We start from the raw sequence: 18,810 nt of genomic DNA, 5'->3' as shown, positions 1-18,810 counted from the left end.
TATAGTAGTTGGTAGATTAATGAGATTTATTTTTTTGATGCATTTCAGATAATACACTGTAGAAGTTAATGTTATCAGGCACACTCCTAATTCTGATAGGCAAAGCTATGATATTCTTCACTGGAACATATAACAGTGGTAACCTACTAGCAAAGACTTCGTTGTTAATAAGGAATCTGCTTTTTCAGCAATGCTCTATCTTTATGGTGGTTAAGAAACCTGTGTGTTAATTTGACATGCGTGTTACTTCTCCTCATTCAAAATACAGAAGATAAAAGCTGGGTCAGAAATGCTAAATTACATTGTATGTCAGTATCACTTACTATGCTATTTAAAAAAATTGGTAATTCTTTACAATTTTAGGTAAAGATTACATTTTTCTTTACATGAGAAAAGAGACATTCTGAAGTTCATTTTTTAAAGTTACTTAGCACAGTTAAATAGTTCTAGGCAATAAAAGAAGCAGGAAGAATAAAGAATGCAGGGAAGGGAGCAATGCAAAATACTACTGTCTCCTTTGTAACTTAAGAAGGAAAGGAAGTTGCAGAAACAATTAGTTTTGTGCTTCTACAATCCACTAACACTCTTGTATCCCCTTCTCTTTTTCCTTGTGTGTTGGTTGGTTCTGGGATGGATTGTTCCACTGAGGCATTTCAGGAGCTTTCAATAGAAGAAAGATGCACATCCAACAAAAGTTAGTAAAAATATACTCGAGCAGTTCTATGATTGTAATCATACTGGCACCACAAAATAATCCAAGCTGGCCACCTACATCAGCTGTAATAGAAGGAAATAAACATATGTCATCCTAAGCAGTTGGTTTAGTCTAGCAAGCAGACAAAACCCTGCTGGGTTCAAGTGTTAAATAAATTCAATATATATAATCCATCACTTTAAGAAAACAGAATTAATATTCTTAAGAATGTTTATTGGAGAAGACTAATGTGTTTCTTAAAATTCTAAATAAAGCAAGTACAACACAACACATCCTACTGTGAAGCAGATATTTAAAATACTTTCTACTTGTATGCCTTTTTAGCTGTTCTCTTGCTTCTCCTCCCCATGTTCTCCTTCTCTCCTCCAAATCCCATTAGCTTCACTGTTCTTACAGTCCTGTGTGTGATACAGAAATGAACTAGTGCCAAACTTAATTCTTACTCTCAGCTGCTGTCCATACTTCAGGTTCTTCAACGGAATGACAGGAAACAGTATCAAAGATGACCATGAGGCAGACATGATTATTATCATTATAATATAAAAAATACTGCTTTTTGTCTAGAAGCCCACATAGGCTATGACTTAGGAGGGGACAGAATAAAAAACCGGGCTGGTTTGTGTGGGTTTTTTTATTTTTAGATTAATTATTAATCAGCAATAAATAAATATTAAACATTCACTTACCAAGCAACTCAGATATAGTCAAGGCCTTCTGCTGCTGTGTTATTTTGTAGCTCAGATCATGATATTTAATGTCAATACGCACAAGGTTCTGCCTAATGACAAATACATACAATATTACTTGAGACCGTCAGGAGTGCTGTTCATTTTTACCAACACTTATCAGCATGGACTGAGTTCAGAGAGAGTGATGGTGTCTTTTAAAGAACAATTAGATGAGTGTTACCAAAATTAGTTAGATGACTGAAGGAAAAAAAAGGTGTCCTAATAACAACATTTATAACAGGAGCTTATCAGAGGAGTAGATCTTCAGGCTATGTTTAAAAAGTAGATCTGTACTGTGAGACAGACTTATGCTTTTTAAGGGTCACAGATAAGCTTGAGTGGAAGTGTCAGACATCCTGATCTACAGTGGATACAGTGCTTGGAAGCATAGTCTACCACTCTTGGTTATATGTACCTGCATATTTAGTTAAATATGCTTATTTCAATTAGCATGTTTATGCAGAAGAGCCCTTGTCCTATACTCGGATGTTTGGTTCTACCCTCTGCTAATAGCCTTGCTTACCTAATTGTGTTCTTGCCTGCTGTAAAAGCAGAAGAGTAGGTAAATGTCAGTTGGAGCAAGACCTGCAGAATGATTCAGTGTGAGTAAAGACCTCATCCTTTATGCTATCATGTCTACGGAAAATATTCTATTTAGGAGTTAAGCAGAATCTAACATAATGGATGTGGAATAAAACAGACACAAAAACTGATTGCACACATAATGTTTTGACCTTTTAAGAATAAAAGTAGCGACTATTCTTCAGGAGTATGAACAACTGCAGATTTTTGGGTTGAAAGTAATAATGAGCTCATTAACAATATTAATGAAAATAAAGTATTTGCTATACAAAATAATCACTTCTATCTCTTTAGGTGATAATTCTAAAATTCAGGTAGCACTGAGTAATAAAAATAATCTTATTAATAAGACTTCCTACCATTGTCATGGAGTTGCTAGCAGAACTATCCAATAAATGTTTAACTTTTCCCTTCTTACATCTTCAGCAATCAATAGATCTCTACGTTGTATAGTTCAGAGTATGTACCCGTTAATACGTGGGTAGGATTCCTATTGGTTAAGGCTTGGTAACAGGGGAATGTTCTGTATTTGCTTAATTGAATAATTACTGGGTTGTGCATGATGTTTACAGACAATAAATAATCAACAAAGATAAAATGTCCTCAAAGGATTAATATCTTTAGCATATAACAACAGGTTTAATTTTCATAATCTTCAGTGGGGACAGACTTTTTAACAGGGCCTGTAGTGATAGGACAAGGGGTAATGTTTTTTAAACTAAAAGAGGGTAGATTCAGAGTTAGGTATAAGGAGGAAACTTTTTATGATGGGGGTGGTGAAACACTGGAACAGGTTGCCCAGAGAGGTGGTAGATGCCCTATCCCTGGAAACATTCAAGGTCAGGCTGTATGGGCCTTTGAGCAACATAATCTAGTTGAAGATGTCCCTGCTCATTGCAGGGGGGGTTGGACTAGAAAACCCTTAAAGGTCCCTTCCAACCCAAACTATTCTATGATTCATATAGTTTCTGTTCACGAATAAACATATGCAAACATTGCAGACTGATGGCTTCAAGAGTGAGAAAACTGAAGTCACTGAAACATTTCATTAGCCAAATTTTCTACAGTTCTTTATAAACATATTTTGTTGTTGTGGATACCTTAAGTTCATGCAGCACCTGTCAATACTTATTTGTACTGCTGACATCTATGTCTGTGAGCAAGAGGCAATTCAGTCTATAAAACTGTTTAAAATGCTTTTGACAACTAGATTATATCTTTCTAGCAAAAAAATGTGGAAATCATTCTATTTTTGGATATATAATGCTTGTGTTTGCAATGAAATCTGGCATCAATTTATTATATTGTAACAGTAAGGCATGTATGCTCTATTAAAGCATAAGTGTATATGATATCTCTCCTATGAATTTAAAAGTATGCAGGTTATGTCAGCTCAGCGCTACTACTGAGAGACCCAGCTCTATGCATAAGTTCTACCACCACTTCCTGGATAAAAGGCATAGACAATACTGTTGAGACATGTTTTCATGCTAGAAGGTCTCTTCTTTAGGATATAGGCCTACTTTCTTTTGCTGTCTAGCATTTTCAGTCACACAGATAGGACCATGTTATTTCACTCTTCTGCTACTTCAAGAGAATTAATATTGTACCAAATATTTTCTAAATAACTTTTATAATATAAATGGTATTAGTGAATTATACTAACAATAGAAAGATTATTAAACTTGTGACTTTATTGCTGCAATAAAACCTAGCTCTTTAGTGCTTATGAAGCTTCCTTTGGGAAGGGGTTGAGAGAAAAGAACAACTTTATGTAGCATCTATTTAAATTGTTCATTGACTTCAGCTGTGGAAGGGTGAAAATTTGTCTTTCCTATTGGATGGATTGATTATGTGGATTGTGCCTGCCCTTTCTTTATTCTTAATGGCAAAAGTGATAAAAAAACCTTCATTATAATAGATCAATGACACAGAAAGTAATTGAGAATGTTACTTTTTAATTGCAGTATCTATTTTATGTTATCCACAAGTCTTAGATGTATCTAAGTATATTTTTTTATATATATGCATATGTATAAATGTTAACCAATTTTGTCTAAGAGATTATTTTATCTCACAGATGATGTTATTAATACCATGCATAAGAATATATTTTTAAAAGATCGTATTTACATCATACGTTCTTTAGTCTTCTCAATTACAAGTAACCAATAATTTCTTTATTAGACAAGGTGTTAAGCAGGATTACCTGATGTATTCTGGGCTTTTCTTCAATTTTGCAGATAAGTATTTTATGGCTTTTTCTCCTCCAAAACTTGAATAGGTGACAGTGGTAGGATAATCCATTTCTTCACATGGGGCGGGGCATGTGGAATTGTGGGTTCCTACTGTACATAATCCTTTTATCTCTATATCATCTGAAATTTCAGGAGAGGGAGTTTACATAATATTCCTAAAAAAGCATACAGTTTAAAAACTTTTTTTAAAACTTATGAAATTACTTTTAACTGACTTTGATAAATGTTTGTTATCCCAAGAAAAGCGGATACTTACTAGGTTTGAAGGAACAAATAAGTATTTGTAACTGGTACTTGGCAAACTGGTGCACAGTATTAGGAGTTGAGATTTTTTTGGTCACTTTATCCAAAGAAATTCAGCATCTGTAAGTCTTTCTGCCTTCATTAGGACTTTATATGCTTATTTCTCATCCACAGTTAAACAGTAGGACAACAGAAGATTTTTCCATGTTCTTTGCTAGCTTTCTGATTACATATTTAGGTATATAATCCTTGGTCTTGATGTCTGCCTAGCTCATTTCAGTGCATAGAAACAGCTTTCAGAGCAATGCCAGTTGTAGTTTACTATCATCTGATAACTACATAAAAATCTTGGTAAGTTAAATTTGCTTTACCTTAACCCCTGCCTGCCATTTGGTAGTTGGGCTTATGACAGCTAAGAGGGTTTAGGGATAGATTTGTTTCTTCAAATACCAACGAGAAGTCACAAAATTCTGCAGGTGTGGCTGCTCATGAAAGTGGGGAGCTAGTCCTCTGATGAAGCTCTAACAGAAAGAAATAGTCATAGACATCTGGAAAACTGGAGAAAATTCATGTAGAAGAAAAATGGTAAGGCATAAATATTTCCTGAAGCATAAACCATCACCTGAAGCCATCTGCTACTCTGACATGAATACCACAAGCTCCTGCTTCTGATGCTCTGTTTGTCCTGGTGCGGTGGTGGTCATTGTGTCTGTTCCCTCTGCGTGTGGGCTTCTTGCTTTTGCAAACCGCAGGAAAAGAGATATTTCAGCCTGCTAGCTGAGGATTTGAGGTACTCTCCAGCGATGCTGGGGTTGTGGATTTCATTCTGGATAGCTGGCCTTTAGAGTTCCTAAAATAAATGTTGTCACCAATAGTAGGTCCCGCAGATACTGGATGAGTGTGCTGTCATTTGAGGTTTTGTTATCAGATGTCTAACCTCTCCTGTGCTGTAAAAGAAGACTTAACTTGGGGTCCTGGGGACCAGACACCTACAAGCCAGGTTAACCATGTACAGTACTGTGATGCCAGTTCCTTCTGGGGTCCAGCTCTGAATCCTATCCATCCTTGATAGGAATTGGGGGTCATTTTTGTTTATTGCTCAGTGGTTTCTTTGAAACTTGGTCACAGAATATCCATTAAATAAAGTAATATATGTATTTACACCATGACAGGCTATCAAAGATCATGATTATATAAGAATATGGAATCTATTTCAAAAGAGCCACCGGGAAAAGAATTAGTCATTATTCATAGTGGTAGATCTTCCCTCGATGTTGCACACACCTAATCAAAACAGAAATAAACCCCCACACAGGCCCCCCCAAACTTCTTAACCTACTTGGTACCTTAATCATCCATTCTGTTAGAAAGGGAGTCATGTTACATAACAGAATCCAATACAATTAAAAAAGGTACTTCTCAGATTACCATTTGCAGTATTTTCCAGAAAGTCAGTTGTAGTGACTTACAAATTTCATATCTACTGTGTGCAGATTATTTGCTTATGGAAATGAATTGCATTTGGAGCACTTTGAAAATATATAATTCATTTTACTTTTGAAAAGATAAAACCTTGAAGTCCAATGATTTTGAATTATACTTTCTATTAGCAAACCTGTTATTACTGTTGTTCACTTTTCTGTCACAAACAAACAAAAAAATACAACACTGTAGCTTGAAAGATGATAGATACCATGAAGATGCAAAAATGTAATCCAGAGGCTTGATATCTGAAAACAGATTAATTGAATATTTTTCCATTTTAAACCATTTCTCATTACTAAAATGAATTCTTATGCTTTTTTAATTGGCATCTATTTAATGCTCTGTCTGGTCTCTATTTTTAGAATATTAAATGAACTGGGGTATGCTCTGTTTCAGTACTACTTTCAGTATTTTGTTTTAATTGATAGATATTGTCTACTATTTGGAATTGGCTTGGAAAATATGAATATGAAGTTATTACTTACAGACTGCTGGATAAACACAGTTGTAAAACTTCAGCAAATCACATTCTATTCCATTTCCTTAAAAATAAACAACACGCTTTAGGAACTTCAATTAATGATCTAACCCTTAGCTCTGTTTGTACTAAACTGAAATGTGATGTCACCAAAGCCTGCTCACCCCTTCAAATTTATCATTATACAACTGAGAAATCAATTCAGTTGGGCACACTGTGGTTACCAACACCAAAAGGGGTACATAGTGAAAAGAGACAACTTGTTTGCTGTTGGAGCAAACATCTTTATTGTGTGTGCTAGCCAGAACTGCCATTAAGGTTGTGGCTCACTCTGTGTTAGCCTGCTAAAGACATGAATTTCTGCTTTTTCTAGTGGAAATGAAAAAACAAAGTAGGGTAGAGAAGATATATAATTACACCCCATAGGTTTCAGCAAAAGTTTTGAACTTCATGCATGAGTTGTTTGGAGACCTAAGGTGTATGTGATAGCACCCTGAGCTAACAGCAAAACTTTCAGATTTTTAGATGGTCTCCGTTTCACCCTAATTCCCTTGCATGGAAATATTACTCAGCAGTTTAGCACACAGTTAGAGAAGGTGTTGCCCTCTAGCTAACTGTCAAAGTATAAAGCTCTCACCCTGAGGATGAGAGATCTAGACTTAATTTCCTTCTCAAACCCCTTTCCATGAGAGTTTCCAGGATGTTGCCAGACTCCTTTCCAAGAGGTTGTCAAACAAAGGCTAGAGACTACTCTTTAATGGATCTCCCTTAGTGAAAACATTCTACCTTGCTTGGGAATGCTTAAAAATACATTGATGCAGAAAGTACAGGTGTGACAGTGGCTTTCTTGCCCACTAATTGTGAAAAAAGAGCTGTGAGAGCAGAGATTTGGGTTCCAGCTCTTGCTTCAGAGGAAGGTGACAATATTATCATTACTTCTAATGCTGAAAAGGTGGGAGGGAGGGGAGTGATCAGGGCTCAGTGTTACTGCTTTACATTTCTAGAGTGATTAAGATGCCTGGATTCTTGAGGGGAATATTACAGCATACACCTGTACTCTGCATTTCAGGCTGATTAGATGGCTCCATGCAGCTTTTTGGTTTTTAGAGCCCTCTTCTGGTGCCAGCCTCTTTCCATGGTCCATGTGGGGGACCTCAGTTTCTGTCTTCAAGCAATCAGTTCTGCTGTGTCTGCTAAACACCTGCAAAGCATGTTTTCTGTGGTACATATGAAAATCCGTGACTTCTTATGGATATAGTTCCAGCTTTTTAGGAAGTCAGGTTGAAGGGTACAGACTTGTCTCACAACCCTGAGGCATAATCTTTTCTTTCAATTCTTTTTGTCTGTATCTTAAGAATAGCCAATGACCCAGATGATAGGTCAAGAGCTGACCAAATATCTTGCTTGTTTTCTCTGAATTAAAAAAAAAAGAAAGACAAATTTATATAATTTTAATTAGTCCCAGCTGTAGATATCCCTCAAGGATGTGCCCCATCTCCTTTGCTGTTCAATAACAGGTGAGGTGTCCTAGCAAGATGATCAGTGTATGGTATGATGATATTCCTGAGAAATACCTGGAAGAACGAATGGCAAACAGCCACACCAGTCCTGTATGTACCGGGCTTTGCATTCCCGCAAACATCCATTAGTACTATAAATCTTGTGGTACTGAAGCTTTATATCAGGCTTGCACTCTCCCCAGGGGTATTCTTGGATAATTGACTGTGGGGCAATAATAACAGAAGATATATATATATTTTTTTTGTCTCTGTTTTAAATTTAGATATTTTCTCACATTTTCAAGTGCTGAAGGAAGCCTGTTGAGGACAGAAACAGTAACATTGTGATTTAAATAGAGGCAATTACAGTTTGTGCTTTTGGGATTATAAAATAATTTCCTCTCTCTCACAGCAAAAGTAGGGCTTGATCAGACAGCCTCATGCAGAAGCGTAGTCCGCTCCACTTGGATTCTACCAGGAATTCAAGACAACCTTAATGATAACAGAATGTGTTCATGGGGAAATGCTGTGGTGTCCTTGTATCGTTACATGTCAGCGAGACTGTAAAATGTTAGGAAAGAAAGACTGACTAATAGATACAGATTATGAAGACCAGTGACATCCCACCCCCAAAATAGCAGCAACTTTCTTCGTGTCTGGAGGAAATGTTCTTTTTAGAAGTCATTTTGTCATGATGAATATTTTAACTTACAAAATATCTAATTCATTGTCACACTTCAGAAGAGAATTAGAGACAGTAAAGACCAGTATTTCCACTTGATGGACAAAGTCCTTACCTTCAACTGGCGGATTGCAACCTGTGCATGCATGCCGACTGGTGTTAATAAACCTAAACCATCAAAGCGTGGAAGCTCTTTGGGTGAATGGATAACAAAGGTTATACCGGCATCAGTATGACCAAGAGCAGGTTCATCAGTGAATTGTTCCTGATACAAAAAGAATTATTTAAAATAGTTTTGGCTTTGCTTGCCATCTGACACTTTAGCTGTATTTAAAATGGTACTATGCTTTTTTATTTGGTCTTGTATCTGTAGTCACATTTTTGACAATTTACAGAAAAGTATAGAAGCAAACTGATTTGGATTTCCTTTGTTGATTATCTCTGTGGTTTTCCTTCCAGGCATTATAAACTTTCAGGTCTTTTAATTCCTTCTGTCATCTCCCAATTTCAAAAGCAAGTAGGCATAGATGAACATTTACTCATAAGTTGGATATTTGTTCCTCTGCTTGCAACTACCTATCCCTTTTCAGCAAACTTTCCATTACTCTCTCCAGAACCTGTCACTCCTGTCTCATAATTCCTAGAGAACAAAAGTGAATGTTTAAATCACTCATCACTCTAGATTTTAGTTTTCTTCCCTGATCTCACAAGGTGTTATTCCCTCAGTTTTCTGTTTTTTGTTGGTCAAAGACAATTCTAATAAGGTCAGAGACTATTTACAGTGCACAGACCAGATCTTAGCTGGCATTGAGCACTTACAGCTGCTGCTACTACTAAAATTCGGTACTACTAAGAAATTGGCACTATATGATGTTTCCTACTGGGCTTTTTATTGAAATGAAATTATGTTACCCCGAAGTGCTTGTATAAATGACATGTTTCAGTTGTAAGTGAACTGTGTGTGTATATAAATGTGCTCCCTCACAACTTTCAGAACCATTTTGCTGGGGACAGAGTCAATAATAATTCTGACTTTTTCAATCTGTCTTAGATCTTTCCTTTAAAGTACTCTCTCACTCAGATACAGTCTTGATATAGAATTTTGTGCATGAAATTCTGAAGGGCTGTGTAAAACCAACCAAACACAAAAATAAACCCAAAACAAAACACTTCTACTCATCTATCTACAAGTTATTACACATTTGTTGTTTATAATCATTAAGATAGCTGTACCTGTTGGACATCAAAAAGCAAATGTAAGCCTCTTCCAGACAAACTCACTCTTCTTGCTGGAAGATCATTGTGATTAAAAGTAAAGCAGTTTCCATATTCAGTGAAAACATGTTCAAAATCCTTCAATAAAATAAAATAGGGAAGACTAAAATGAAAGAAAGATCACTTGAAGCTTCCTTAGTGAATTACAATGCAAGAGATGGATTACTGGGGTTGCTTTGGTTTTTTTTTTCCCTCAAAGGCAGTGCTAAATACTACAATCAGAAAAGTGGTAATTGATGAAAGTATTCAAAAGTATTTATTCCCTTTCTATAGAGAATGAAGTTTAAAGGACAAATTTCACATTGTTTATTAATATCTGAGCTGCTCAGAATCATTTAATGAGGTCCTGTTGTTTTTCTATACTCGTTACATTATATAGAAATTATATATTCAAAAACAACTTGTTTAATTCTTCCAGTAGATGTTTAGTGAAGACTGTTTCAAAACTAAATGTCGTGTTACATATGAAAGTACAATATTTGCATTTTTTTCCCAAAGCCACCTCAGCATTTAATATGACTGCATCTCATTGCTTTAGTTTTATTTATTAGCACTAGTGTCTTTCAGTTAAAAGAACTCTCCAATGCCTAATTTTAGAAGCTACAGCGTATCTATAGATTAATCTGAAAGAATATACCTGACTTTCATGTTCATATTTTCTATTTAAGTTGGGAATTGCTCTCTGGAAGAATCGACATTAAATGGGATGATCATATTCTGTTGTCCAAAATTCCCAAAGATGGGCTATTTTCACCTCATTATTTAGAATTCCTCTGGACTCTGCATATAGTTACCCTGGCTGTCTATGTTCTTGACCTCAAGAACAAAACTACACAATCATGTAATGCAAAAAAACTGACCTTCGTTACAGGCTATTTATGGAAAAGGTTGTTAGATACAGCCTGGAGGTATGACAGCTTTCAAAGGCTGCTATCTGTGCAGAAGTGGCACTAGGCAGAGACCAATTTAGACTGAAATCCCATTTTACAGCTCAGTTCAGCAGGCTGTCTCTGCATTCAGTGGGAGAATCGGAGTCCTCAGCATGACTTAGAGCAGGACTTTTTTCCTCCATTGTCTGACTATAAAGGGAAAACAGGGGGAATAGCTGGCAAAGCTAGATGTCTCAAGTTGAGTGGTGAGAATATATCCCCTTCCCCTCCATGCTACTGTTTTAGTAAAATAAGCATATTTACCTGTGGGTAACATGGCTTTCCAAAAAATTCACATTCTAGTAATGTGCTGCTGTTCAGATAAAACCCATTTTTCCTTGTAAAGTCTTTGATGCTGAAGTTCTGGTTCCCAAGAAGGAAATCATTTAGCTCTTGAGAATATTTATCTTCCACAGCAAATTTCTGGAGAACTCCAGAAACAATGTTCCAAATGAAAAAAATTATTTTGAGGTTGCTTACTGCATGAGCTTGAAACCTGTCAGTGGGAAGGAGAAAGATTTCTGCAGAGTTATAGGACTGATCTCAAGGCTGCTCTTGCCAAATCTGTGACGTGTTTTTTTGTCTACTTGCAAACTATAAGTGATTCTTGCCCACCATGCTGCAAGTGGTTCTCTATGACATGAATAAACAAGTGTCTATTTCTAGGAAAGTATTTTCCATATCTGAAAACAGAAAATGGACACCTTCTCATGACTCATTCTGGTCAGTCATCTTGGAAACATTTCTGTTGTGTGTGGTTGTTTATTAAAAAAAAAAACCCAACAAAAAACCACCCAAAAAACCCCCAAAAAACCCAAGTAGATTAACTGTCTGCATAAGCCAGCAACCAGGTTTGAACAATTGCATTTACATGTGGGAAACTAGCTGGAAGGAGGTGTTCCTTTAAAAAATGCTGTCTTCTATCATTTAGAAAATTGATTTCAAAGTGCATTTGCAGTAATCTCATATACCTGCTTTATGAAGGCACTACTCCCCAGTGTAGAGACAGTCTACTTCCCCAAGAGCTCTGTGGCTGCTGACACAGTGGTATAAACCAAGGGTGATCCTTACTCCTAGAATCCCCTTGAAAAATCTCAAAAACATAAGGCGTTAGAGGTACTTTCCTGATGTACAGCATTGAAGTTCTTTGTTGAAGTAAATTAAGGGTTTTCAGAACAGTTATAAGTTTGAAAAGAGAACAAACACAAATGAATATGATACCATCTTCTTTAAAATTGTTATTTTATATAATCCTATTTTAAAAAACATATCAGTATATGTATAATAGATCTTAATGCCCCAACTTGAGGAAGATTAGTAGGAACAACTCTTCACAACTGAATTTGAGGCAAAAACTAAATATAAAGGTAGATCTGTGCCTCTTTCTCCTACCAACAAAAAAGCCTGGTTACTAAAAATGGGAGGGAAGGATAAGCACAATATGAACAACATATGGATGTGGCAGCAAACTGTCGCTTAGGTGGACAACCACCATGCTCAGTAGCTAACTATTTACTTACAATGGGCTGCTACTGTAGTTACAAGAACTGAGGCATTTTTATTAGACAGCCCACTGTAATCAAGAGGGACTTCTATCCGCAGTGTATGTTGTGCAGTATAGTCCAGGATGGCTTGATGCAGAGCAATGGGAGGGAGCAGTAGTGAGGCAGGATGGCTCCAGGTGCTTGAGACTTGGACTTCTGGCTGATTCTACCAGTAAAACGTAGAAGATATGAAAACTTACCGTTCTTGAGGAAACGATGTGGGTAAACTTTCTGTATTTCTGAAACTGTTCTTAAATTACACATTTACATGTTATTACATTATTTTCAGAGTGGCTGCATCTGAATCTTTGCCATTATCTTCAAATGTAGAAATCTGTAGTGAAGTTCCTGCTTAGATACATGACTTCCAAACAAACCAAATGCTTTCCTCCTGCATATACTACTGACATCAGCTCAAACCATAAAGGCTGAGCACCTCTGAAAAAAAAAGTATCTACTTTGCCTAAGATTTCTACATTTATGAGGTTTCTATTTGAATCTCTCTATTTGCAAATCTTGTCTTTTATTTTTGACTTGGATGTGACTCATGGCTGTCCTTAGTTACACTGTAGAAGCAACACTCATACACAGAACAACACCAGAGAGGTGTTTTTCTACTCCAATTTATGGTCTGAAACCTAAAAATCTGTAATTAACGCAATTGTTAATCTGAAGGAGGGGGGAGATTAGAAAAACAACCTTTCTGCCTTGATTTCCTCTGCTTTTAAATATTATGTGGTGGTGTGGAAGACATGACCCTCAGAGCCATATTTTTCCTTGTTTTATCTGATTTGTTCAAGGAAGTTGTAGAACCTGACTGCTTTCAGATAAAGAGGTGTTGCCTCTCAAGAGCAAACAACAAACATAACTTTTACCTGTTCAAGTTGCAAAAAGTCACAGCAGGGAATTTGACATTTTCCACATACTGAACTACCACTGTAGTTGTGGTTGGCCAACTGAAGTAGTAAATGAAGCGACTGTAGATTTGCCAGACAACAATGGCAAGACAGCCTGCGACTACTGACAGCCACAGCACTTTGCGAGTCTTGCTCTGCGTTTGAACAATATTATGTACTCCATGAAATGAAGTAGATGAAGCAAACTCCTGATGATACTTCCTTCTGTTTTCCAAATGTGGCAGCAGCTTCTTTATTAAGTACAATCGTATCTTTTCCAATATTCCTTAATATGGAACAAAGTGAAAATATTTTTTAAATTAGCATTTAAATGGCACTTAAGAAAGGAAACCACATAATTTTGATATTGGAAAGCAGTTGTAAAATTTCTCTTTATTTGTAAATTCTTTCTTTAAGTAGTGAACTTGCTTCTGACGATGGAAGAGTTGTGTGCTAAGAGATGAGCTCAGTGCTGCCTGAGAGCAGACTATATTTTGCAATATTTTAAGCACACAAATTTTTAAGCACATTAGTATAAAAGAGTAGTTCCACTTCTGTGGAAAAGATTGGATTTTGACATACCTCAGTGATCTGAAACCACAGGTTGCTGTGGACCTACTGTGAAAAGCTAAACATCTGATTTTTACAGAAACATCCCATTAAAGGCCTGGTCCTTCATACTTGCCCTGAGAATTAAGGTAAAAAGGGAATGATATGGAATGATACGAAAGGGAGTTTCACTCTTTCACTATTAAAAGTTTTGGGATAAAACTTGAAAGGTTACAAGTTCAAAAGGAAATCTATTCTTATTTTAGGTTTGTACTTGTCTGGTTCCATAACTTTGAAACATGAATGTTTTAGTTTTCATTTACCCCATGTTTTCTACAACTTGATGTTAAAAAAACAAATCAACATTTAAAAATCTTAGTTTAAGAGCTATAACAATAGTTAATATAATCGATACCTGGAAATGCAATCATTTTCTTATGCTTATTGCTGAATGATCTTTTGAGCATGGATTTGAACAGGATGTTCTCTCTCAAAACATCCAAGTGAGGGAAACTTAGTAAGACCTTTCTTGTATCTAGTCATAATTGGACTAGTCTCTTTTCAAAGTGCTTCATTTACAGATTGTTATCTGCTATTTTATTCCATCATTAAGAAAGTCTGTAAGAACAGTGAATCAAAGAAAGTTCATGAGACAATAATAATTAGGATCTAAAAATATATTATTTAGATCAGTGTTTAACAGCAATTAAATGCTTCCCTACTTCTGTTTTTTAACGAAAAAAAATAGATTTAATAGTGTGGCATATGTGGTAGGAAGAGAATATACCCTTTATAAGACTGGTTTACTTGAGACTATCACAGTTGGGCAGAGGAAGAAAGGGCTGTAAGAGTCATTTGCCAAAGCTATTGTGACTACACCAGCACTCTGGGATGTTGCTTTAGTCTCTGGACTGCGATAATGGAATCCCAGATGGTGCTGGATTTCAAAATGTTTCTGAAGGGAAAGAATTTTCTTTATGTTGTTCTTTAAAGATCTATGTAAGAACTTTGATCGATACTGGTATAATTTACTGTGAGCCCTTTTTATCTTCTGGAAAACTATTCAAAAGTTTCTCTCTAGCTCTAGTGACTATTGGATCCCATTGCATAGCTGTTCAGCCATGTGTGTTCTTGTACATCACACTGAAATGGAGTGGATTTCTGGTTTTGCTGTAGGTTTTTCTCTCACCAGCACTCATGCAGTGGGACAAGCGCTTTGCATGCTGCATGAATTAACAGCAGAACAAAGTAAATTCGTAGCATGAGTCTGCATCTGCTGCCCATAGACTCAAATTAGAGACTAGAAGCAGATCAGACCCTTTTCTTTAGGGAAAGTGGTGTGTGTGTTTATTCCTCCTGAACACTGTGCTAGGTAAGGGAATGATAGCATATGCCTACATAAATGTCCATTGCCATCAAAACCCACTAGTAGCTTAATCAGCAGAAATGCAACTTAGAATCTATGCAAATATGTAACTAAACAGTATTTCAGCTCTTGTGCATAGCTGCTACAGTAAGCGTACATGATGCTTTATCTGATTGCAAAAGTTTTGCTGTTAATGCGTAAGATTATCTAACATCACGCTGCTGCTTTCATTAGTCACCAGTGTAATTAGCACTACTAGGTGAGTGTCTTTAAGAATATTTACTTTCAGATTTCATTAGAAAATGCTATAATTAAAAAAAGAAAGAAAGAAAAAAGGTTAACTACTCTATGTAGGGTCAAGTGATAAATTTCTAGTATGAAATTTCTCACATGCTGGATTGGAAAATAGTATGAAATGTGTAAATTGGGACTAGCCATTTATTTTGGGATTTGATCTGTTTATGAGGAATAGGTACGTTCCAGTGATATATAATTAATAATAGAATGGTTATTCCAGGTTTCAGTTAATGAATAGTAAAATAATACACCACAATAATAGGTGGCTGTGAGATTATAAATGATTAACCCTTCATCCTATGCTGTGCAAAATTTAGGCTGTGTGTACCTGGACTAAGGTTGTGCAACCAACACAGCTGAACTAGCTGTGAGTTAGAGTATCCAAGCTGCTGCTAGATAGACAGTAAGGTCTTGCAAGACCTTAGACATATTAGACAATAGCATCTTGAGAGTGCTATGTTCTTTTAGTAACAATACAAAGTACATTTAATGTAGACACTACAATAAATAATATTTTTGTCAAAGATGTGAATAAAACCAATATTTATAGAAGAACCAAATAGCAGAGGATGCATAAGTGAAAAGGCAAGGAGGTAACTAAATGAGAGGAATCCAGGTCCAGGAGCAAACCACTTGTTTGGAGCTAAATATAAAACATGCATGTAAAGAACTAGTAAGGTAGCTCATAGGTTCAGGATGGGCTGCAGATGCCTTGCCTCAGGAAACACTGATTACTGGAGAAGTCCCAAGAACCATCATGGTTAGTCAGATAAACCTGATTTTCCAGTCCAGGTTGTTAAAGAAGAAATTACTTCCCTGCATGTATGGCCAGGGATATACTGTGGAAACTTATATAAAAACCTCAGAAATTCACAGTACCTTTAATGTTAACACTGAATTGAATATAAAGGGGTTTTAAACTTCAGTAAGCGGGTAACTGATCACAATCTATAACTATTTGTATAGGGAACTGATAGATAATAGTAATAGGCTCTTAGATCTAGTGGGGAAAAATATATACAGGACCCATTGGGAAGAACTGGAAGCTAAGCTCTTGAACAGCAGAAATAATGTGCAACAGTTCTATATTTGTATTCCCAATGTTTAATTGTGATTGAATTTTCATTAATGAATATATTAAAAAAAGATGGCTTTTTAAAAGATGGCTCATCTTCAGCCAGAGCTCTTACCTGGAAGGAGTTATTTCAGGAAGTTATATGTGGCCTCTCTGGGAGGGTTAGTTAGTTTAGATAGATTTGTGATTTCCTCTTTGCCTTAATCTAAAAATCATTACAATATGGTATCATTCAGAGAAATAATTGACTAGTTAAAACTGTGTTAACTTTATTCTAAATGCATAAAGGACCAATAGTTAGAGACTTTTCTTCACTTCTTAAGTAAGTGTACAGGTTTTTTTCTACAAACATCTCTCCCTTCTTTATATTTTGAAAATGCACACTACTGCTGGTTTTGGACAAGGTTACAAGAGAAAGGAGACAGATTTTCTCATTTTGGTTGTCAGTTCTAGAAAAAAACTACCAAAATATAAAAAAACTCTTGGTACAGCACTCTAAAATGTCTAGTCACATACCTTTAGCATCCGATTGAATGAATCTCCCAAGCTGGTCCATGAGGCTGTGCTTATTTCAGTAAGGAAGGAATGGTTAATAAGCTGCCTTATCACTGTGATCATTGCTAGGTAATGGCTTTTATAGAAAACTAAATGGGAGGTGATACTTGATGACACATAACACTGGGCAATTTACCTGCCGGGGTTGCTATGTTTTGCCTTTAAATAACATGGTCTGCAACATAAAAGAGAAGATTATTTTTATGACAGGATCAGATGTATGTATTTATATACATTTCAAGTACATGTTATAGTAATAATAGTACAAATGCAGGCTTGTCTTATGTGTTGCATCACCTTGCAAATTTCTTTCATATTTTTTCCTTTTATTTCAGAAAGACCAATTATCTTCACTAAAATACTGTGCTGTTCAGAACTGAATAGATTCTCTTTAAGTAGATAAGGAGTCGTTCCTGCTCTGGAGGGCAATAAATGTCTGCCACTAGGCTCCCACCAGCATCAGGATGCAGTGCATCCACACTTTGAACAGCTGTCTTCATAACCAGCTCCAGATTTCATGTTCTGATAGGCTTTAGCAAAAATGAGCTGTTATTCCTGCGAACTAACCCTGTGGGTAAGGATGAATATGCATGCAGAACCAATCATTCCAGTAACTCCTTATGAAAAAGGATATGTGTTAGATGTGTGGTATGACCTTGTTTGAAATTTGTTTCAAGGAAAGAACTGAGCATCTAATAAAAAGTAATAAAAAATAGTAGAAAATTCAGACCCAGGATGTGCTTGATTAATGCCTTAGGTAATGATAAAATAAACTCTTCACATCCCCTCTCTGATCTGCAGGGGATGGGAATGGCTGCTGCTTCTTTCATTCACTCTCTTAGTAATGGTCCTGTTGATTGCCCACAATGTCCTTGGGTTATCAGGTGTATTAGCCTGGCCCCTCAGTGCCTCACTGTCTAATTGTTTGCTGACTGTTTTCTGGCCATGTTGTTCAAGCTACAAGCTGCAAGGTAAAGCACTGAACTCCATTTAGTCATTCCTGTGTGACAAGCAGAAGATTTCTGCACTCAGCTTCAATCCCAGCTCTGTTTGTCACTTTTGCCTCACTGATGAGGCTCTCTGCTGGAGCAAGCTTTGCACAGCACTTGTGTTCACTCAAGCAGCAAAGTGCTTAACAGTAAACTGGTTTTCAACATCTGTATATAACTCGACCACATCTAATGCGCTGCTGAGCAGTAGTTTGCAGATCCGTTGCGTCCTATTAATGCAGACCACTCTAATTCACAGAACCCCGACAACGCCTCTTGCTTGAGTTGCTTGAGTTCTTAAAGCAAATTATGTCAGTCTTTTATACCACTGTGTGCATACAATTAAGGAGTACAAACTGTAGGTTGCTCTCTACACATCAATACAATTCATCTTACCTTTTTTTTAAAAAAAAATTCTGTGAGTTGCGGTCTTACAAAGAGTCTTCATGCTTATATAATACTTTAGATGGATATGACTTGTGTTTTCTGTTTGTTTTTTTTTTTTTTTCCATGATAAATTAATTTTTTAAATTTTCTTTCTTTTATGGTTGTTTTACATTAATTCTTAAGCAAACACTAGGGGGCGAAGACCAACCATCTTGTATTTGTTCATCTTTCCCAAATGGCTTGCACAAATAGCTTTCAGATTACAAATTGGTCATAGG

The 18,810-nt window shown here is 36.2% G+C and overlaps 1 protein-coding gene across 1 annotated transcript; it reads right to left on the bottom strand.

Moving 5' to 3' along the window:
- Nucleotides 1-577: 577 nt before the first annotated feature.
- ASIC5 (acid sensing ion channel subunit family member 5) lies at nucleotides 578-17,157 on the bottom strand. Its single transcript, XM_074822957.1, has 10 exons — nucleotides 17,118-17,157; nucleotides 13,294-13,600; nucleotides 11,139-11,370; nucleotides 9,904-10,023; nucleotides 8,786-8,935; nucleotides 8,064-8,211; nucleotides 6,497-6,553; nucleotides 4,235-4,403; nucleotides 1,402-1,493; nucleotides 578-777 (listed from the first exon to the last, which is right to left on the bottom strand). The coding sequence occupies exons 1-10, from the start codon at nucleotides 17,155-17,157 to the stop codon at nucleotides 578-580; spliced, it is 1,515 nt and encodes a 504-aa protein (XP_074679058.1).
- Between the last annotated feature and the right edge of the window lie 1,653 nt (nucleotides 17,158-18,810).

The sequence above is a fragment of the Strix aluco genome, chromosome 4 (assembly GCF_031877795.1).
Source record: "Strix aluco isolate bStrAlu1 chromosome 4, bStrAlu1.hap1, whole genome shotgun sequence".
NCBI lineage: Eukaryota > Metazoa > Chordata > Aves > Strigiformes > Strigidae > Strix > Strix aluco.
The sequence above is the reverse complement of the archived record's forward strand: the minus strand, read 5'-3'. Positions and strand labels throughout refer to the sequence as shown.